General features: G+C 48.5%; 1 protein-coding gene across 1 annotated transcript in view; it reads left to right on the forward strand.

The window, feature by feature from the left end:
- Positions 1-998: 998 nt before the first annotated feature.
- LOC121552964 (tyrosine-protein kinase Fyn) overlaps positions 999-5675 on the forward strand; it is a gene marked incomplete at its 5' end in the record, with an annotated part of 21023 nt that continues 16346 nt past the window's right edge. The window contains 2 exon segments of the mRNA XM_045213341.1: positions 999-1264; positions 3702-3798. Coding sequence (XP_045069276.1) covers positions 1009-1264; positions 3702-3798 — 353 coding nt within the window.

Consider the following 5675-nt stretch of genomic DNA (forward strand, 5'->3'; position numbering starts at 1 on the left):
GACAGACAGAGCAAGGGAAACAGGGCTCTTATTGAAATCCTGAATATTTTCAAATGACACGTTTGAGGGCAGTCGTGGCTATAGCTGAGGACTAGATCAGCAGTCTGTCTCCAAGGGAGCACTGCAATTTACAGTCTGTTTGTCTGTGCTGCACAGACAGTGTTATTTTCATGTTTTTTTTGCAAGCTGGTAATGAGATGACATTAATTCTCACAGGGTGAATAATACTGTCCAGTGGTAATCTTCCCCAGCACCACAGTAGTAGTGCTCTACTTTAGCCAGTTCATCAACTTTATATGCTTTCGTTTCATGCAAATACCATCACAGCCAAGGCATAAACAGTCTCTACAGAAGGTATTTCAACATGTTTTCTTGTCTGTAGGTGTGTTTACATACCAGTATTTGTAGACCTAGATTATACCATAAAAGGACACTATACTTGGTTTAGGAATAGTGTCGGAAGAACCATAGAGATGTCCTACTGGAAATATGTCCTGTCTCTTTAACAGACAGAAGCAACGTCCACACTCCCCCCACCTCCACCTCCCACTTTTCTGTTGACTGGAGGAATAATGGATGAGTGAATACCCCTGTGACCCATCTTCCATGGGTCCCCTGCTCCCCGACTAGCTCTCCTTCCCCAACCCCAGTGTATATCTGAGTGTGTTTCTTTTCTCCTGGCCGTGAAAGAGACACAGTGTTTGTGTGAGTCATCCGGAGCTCTGCTTGTGTGTGTGTGTGCGCGTGTGTGTGTCAGGCTATAAACCTCCCAGTGTTCCTTGAGGGACAGCATTTCTCTAATGAGACAAGGACATGTCGTCTGAGGAGAGAGGAGAGCAAACCAAGAACAATGTTAAAGTGCACCTCTATTTCATATGTTGTGGTTTCTCATCACCCCTGTAACCTTCATTTTCATTTTCAGACTGGATGTACTATTGATGTACAAGTTTATAATCCCTCTTCTTCTTCTCACTCTCTGTTTCTCTCTGTCTGTGTAGAATATAGATAATGGGCTGTGTGCAATGCAAGGATAAAGAAGCAACGAAACTCACAGACGACCGAGACACCAGCATCTCCCAGAGTGCCACGGTCTACCGCTATGGCGCCGACCCCACGCCGCAGCACCAGCTATACCCCAGCTTCGGGGTCACCGCCATCCCCAACTTCAACAACTTCCAGGCGCCCGTCGGCCAGGGGATGACCGTCTTCGGAGGGGTCAACACCTCCTCCCACACCGGGACCCTACGCACCCGTGGCGGAACAGGTAGGGGTGTCCATATGTTCCCCTTTAGCCCCTCTCCTGACTTCCCCGGACCCACTTCACCTCACGGCCCAGTCCCGGCCCCTCGACCCTGTGTTGGAATGTCCGGCCGGCGCTTGCACAGCCCTTTGTGTGTGGGTTCATTGTTTTATGTTTCATTGAGCCTCTGCTGCTACAAGAGGAACTACATCGTTTCCACTTAATTTAACACGGCTTCCCTCAAAGTGTGGATTATTTCTGTCCAAAAATTATCAAAATCCACAGTCAGTTGCAGGGGACAAGGGGGTTTAACTTTGGTACAAACTGTCCCTCTCTCTCTCTTTCTCTCTCTCTCTCTTTCTCTCTCTAAACCACTTTCATGACAAAATAATGCTACTGCCTTGTCTGTCTAACAGGCACCATTTTGCCTTTCAGGCTCATAGATGAGGAACCCTGAGTGCAGTTTGTGACATTCTATTGGGAATTGTTTGATCTGTATGCGCTTATTTAATAGTCTGAACGGAAATTCACAGCTAGTACTGTAGGTCCCATGACCTTAAGTTACTGAATTGAATGGGCCTCACTCACATGCCAATCCTCAGATTAGTCAATAATAAACCATGCATAACCAAAGCCTGGTTGTTGTATTCTGGCTTGCTAGGGGTTTCTTGTAAATTGAAATGTGAAGGCATTGCTGCAGAAGGGATGCAGTCTGTCTGTATCTTGTGAATCTGTGACAGGTAGATGTGTCAGAGGTGTGGCTTGCAAAATACCACAGTGTGAACCCTCTATCTTTCCCTCGCTTTTGCTCTCTCTCTCTCTCTCTCTCTCTCTCTCTCTCTCTCTCTCTCTCTCTCTCTGTTCTGTGTCATGTGAAAGGCAGCAGCTTGTTCTCTTCTCACAGCTACTATCCCCAAGTGCCCTGCTCTCAAAGCACAGGCTATTCATTTCCACAGTACACACAACACTGTCCCAACACTCAAAAGACTGTGTAGGCTTCCATATTGCTGTGGTGCATCAAGTCCTTTCAGATCAGGGACAGGAGATGAATAAAGAAAGCTCTTTAGACTTGTGGAGACATCCTGAGAGATTCAGCAGACTGCCTGGGTAGATGGAGCAGGCTCTTTAACAGGGAGACAGGCTGAGAGAGGGTCCAGAGAGACAGGCTGAGAGAGGGTCCAGGGAGACAGGCTGAGAGAGGGTCCAGGGAGACAGGCTGAGAGAGGATCCAGGGAGACAGGCTGAGAGAGGGTCCAGGGAGACAGGCTGAGAGAGGGTCCAGGGAGACAGGCTGAGAGAGGGTCCAGGGAGACAGGCTGAGAGAGGATCCAGGGAGACAGGCTGAGAGAGGGTCCAGGGAGACAGGCTGAGAGAGGGTCCAGGGAGACAGGCTGAGAGAGGGTCCAGGGAGACAGGCTGAGAGATGATCCAGGGAGGCAGACTGAGAGACGGTCCATGGAGACAGACTGAGAGAGGGTCCAAATAGAGAGGGCTGAGCCAGCTCCATCTACCCAGGCAGTCTGCTGAATCTCTCAGGATGTCTCCACAAGTCTAAAGAGCTTTCTTTATTCATCTCCTGTCCCTGATCTGAAAGGACTTGATGCACCACAGCAATATGGAAGCCTACACAGTCTTTTGAGTGTTGGGACAGTGTTGTGTGTACTGTGGAAATGAATAGCCTGTGCTTTGAGAGCAGGGCACTTGGGGATAGTAGCTGTGAGAAGAGAACAAGCTGCTGCCTTTCACATGACACAGAACAGAGAGAGAGAGAGAGAGAGAGAGAGAGAGAGAGAGAGAGAGAGAGAGAGAGAGAGAGAGAGAGAGAGAGAGAGAGAGAGAGAGAGAGAGAGAGAGAGAGAGAGAGAGAGCAAAAGCGAGGGAAAGATAGAGGGTTCACACTGGGGTATTTTGCAAGCCACACGTCTGACACATCTACCTGTCACACATTCACAAGATACAGACAGACTGCATCACTTCTGCAGCAATGCCTTCACATTTCAATTTACAAGAAACCCCTAGCAAGCCAGAATACAACAACCAGGCTTTGGTTATGCATGGTTTATTATTGACTAATCTGAGGATTGGCATGTGAGTGAGGGTATGTGCTGTATGTGTTACCTACCTGCCTGCTGGAAGATTGTATGAAGGACCTTTTCCATTCATAATTGCTGCAGTGTTTGTATGCTACCTTTCAGGTGAAAGATGTCCAATACTGTATGAAGGCTTATTTCCAGCTATTTATACTGTCACCAATAAAATGGATGATTTCACATTCAATTCACTACAGCTTAGTATATCCTCTGCATCCAGAAATGGCAGCAGCCTCTAGAATAAAAGCTACCGTGCACCCAGCTTCCCTCCCAGGGTCAGTCAGTTCAATGTGAGTCTCTCAGACTCTAAGGTTAGTTTGCTGCTCTTCCTAACTGCATGAGTGCTGACGCTGTGTGTTTTCTCTCGGCAGGAGTCACGCTCTTCGTGGCACTTTACGACTACGAGGCGCGGACAGAGGACGACCTCAGCTTCAGGAAAGGGGAGAAGTTTCAGATTATCAACAGCACGTAAGTACAGTATAGTACAGCTACTTATAACACATCACACCCACTGCACTAAGAGTGGAAAAAGGCTCCTGTTCACGCTCCCCTGTGGAAGGGCTGCTCCTCATACCCCAGTAGCACACCGTTAACCACCACCACCACCACCCACCGCCCACCCATCTAGACCAAAGGCAGGAAGACACCATCATTAGGGCCCTCCCTATCCTCTCCTCCTTCCCCCTTCCCTTCTTCTCCTCCCTACTCCCTTCCTCTTGGTTCATCTCCTCCTCCTGGCCAGTAGCCAGTCAGAGCTGCAGCCTCAGCCCTCCATCATCCGCCCACGCCGCCCTCACTTCTTCCTTCCCTCCCTGGCAGCACCCAGGCTCTGATCCAGCATGGCACATTGCCCCCTGCTGGAGAGAAGAGTAACTGCATCCAGCCCAGGCCCTGTCTCTCCCTCTCAGTCCAGGCTGCCTGGCAAACAGACAGTACATGGTAGATGCCTGTTCAGGCAGGGAATCACGTGAGCAGCCATGGGACTCCTGTGGGTACTGAGTACAGGGACTGTTGTGTTGGCATCTTCTCTAGGAAACGCTGAGATTGGTGAATGCATCCAACACCTTACAGGGAAGCATCCCAAACAATAAGACTGAAGTGTTTATACTGTTTGATTCTGATTTACATTTTAGTCATTTAGCAGATGCTCTTATCCAGAGCGACTTACAGTTAGTGAGTGCATACATAAATTTTTTATTTTTCATACTGGCCCCCCGTGGGAATCGACCCCACAACCCTGGCGTTGCAAACGCCATGCTCTACCAACTGAGCTACATCCCTGCTGGCCATTCCCTCCCCTAGACGATGCTGGGCCAATTGTGCACCGCCCCATGGGTCTCCCGGTCGCGGCCAGCTACGACAGAGCCTGGATGATTGATTAGAATAGTTTCCCTTAACATGTTTGATATAACAAGATGGCGCATCTATACGTCTTCATCATGCAATTGCACATTTAGTGCATTTCTTCCCAGTCTATTTTTGTAAAACTACATCAGAAATAAGCAGGATATACCACAGGTTTTTTGTTTAATGATTCAAGTAAATTGTGGATTGTTTTTGTACATATTCCAACTATGAATACTATGCGATAGTGGATGCTAGCCTGACTCCAGTCTGTCAACAGAATCTACTCCCTCATTACTCTGTCATTAGCAGTGACCACAGGGAGAGAAGCTAGTTTGAGCATTACAATACTTCTGGAGATGGGAGAAGGCTGGTTCTTTGTTTGTTTACCCATGTTGTTGATTTCTGTCTTTGCGGCGCAGCCGAGTTGGTTAAAGAGGGTTTGTTTAAGAAATCAGAAGTGGTGAATCGACAGACTGGGGCCCATCCCGTCCGTCTCGCTTTCTCTCTTTCACTCTCTCGCTCACTCGCTCTGTCTTTCTCTTTCCTCCTCTCCTCCCAGCAGTCCATTGTTCCTCTCAGCTGTTGGCGTTAGCGTGTCTTCTTGAACACACTAGCCCTCCAGAGGGAACCTCCATTGTCCTCTCAGAACAAATTAAACCGGCCCCATTTCTGCCTGTGATGTCATCCCCGGTGCTCCCTATCATGTTTTTATTCAGGACAAATGAAAGACCACCACTAGGGTTATAGTAGTAAACAGTGATTGGTGGTTCTGTGTGTGGGGGAGACAATGTTTGAGGGGCTAGTGGGAGGGTGTGTGTGTGTGTGTGTGTGTGTGTGTGTGTGTGTGTGTACGGGCTAGCAAATAGTGGACCACTCCTTATAGCCGCCCGTTAAGGCATCAGCTATATGTCTCCTGTACTTTGTATGTGTGTGTTTGATGGTGGTGTGGAGGAGTCAGGGGGAAGTGGAGGAGTGGAGGAAAGAGGAAAACAGGGAGG

The sequence above is a fragment of the Coregonus clupeaformis genome, unplaced genomic scaffold (assembly GCF_020615455.1).
Source record: "Coregonus clupeaformis isolate EN_2021a unplaced genomic scaffold, ASM2061545v1 scaf0101, whole genome shotgun sequence".
Taxonomy (NCBI): domain Eukaryota; kingdom Metazoa; phylum Chordata; class Actinopteri; order Salmoniformes; family Salmonidae; genus Coregonus; species Coregonus clupeaformis.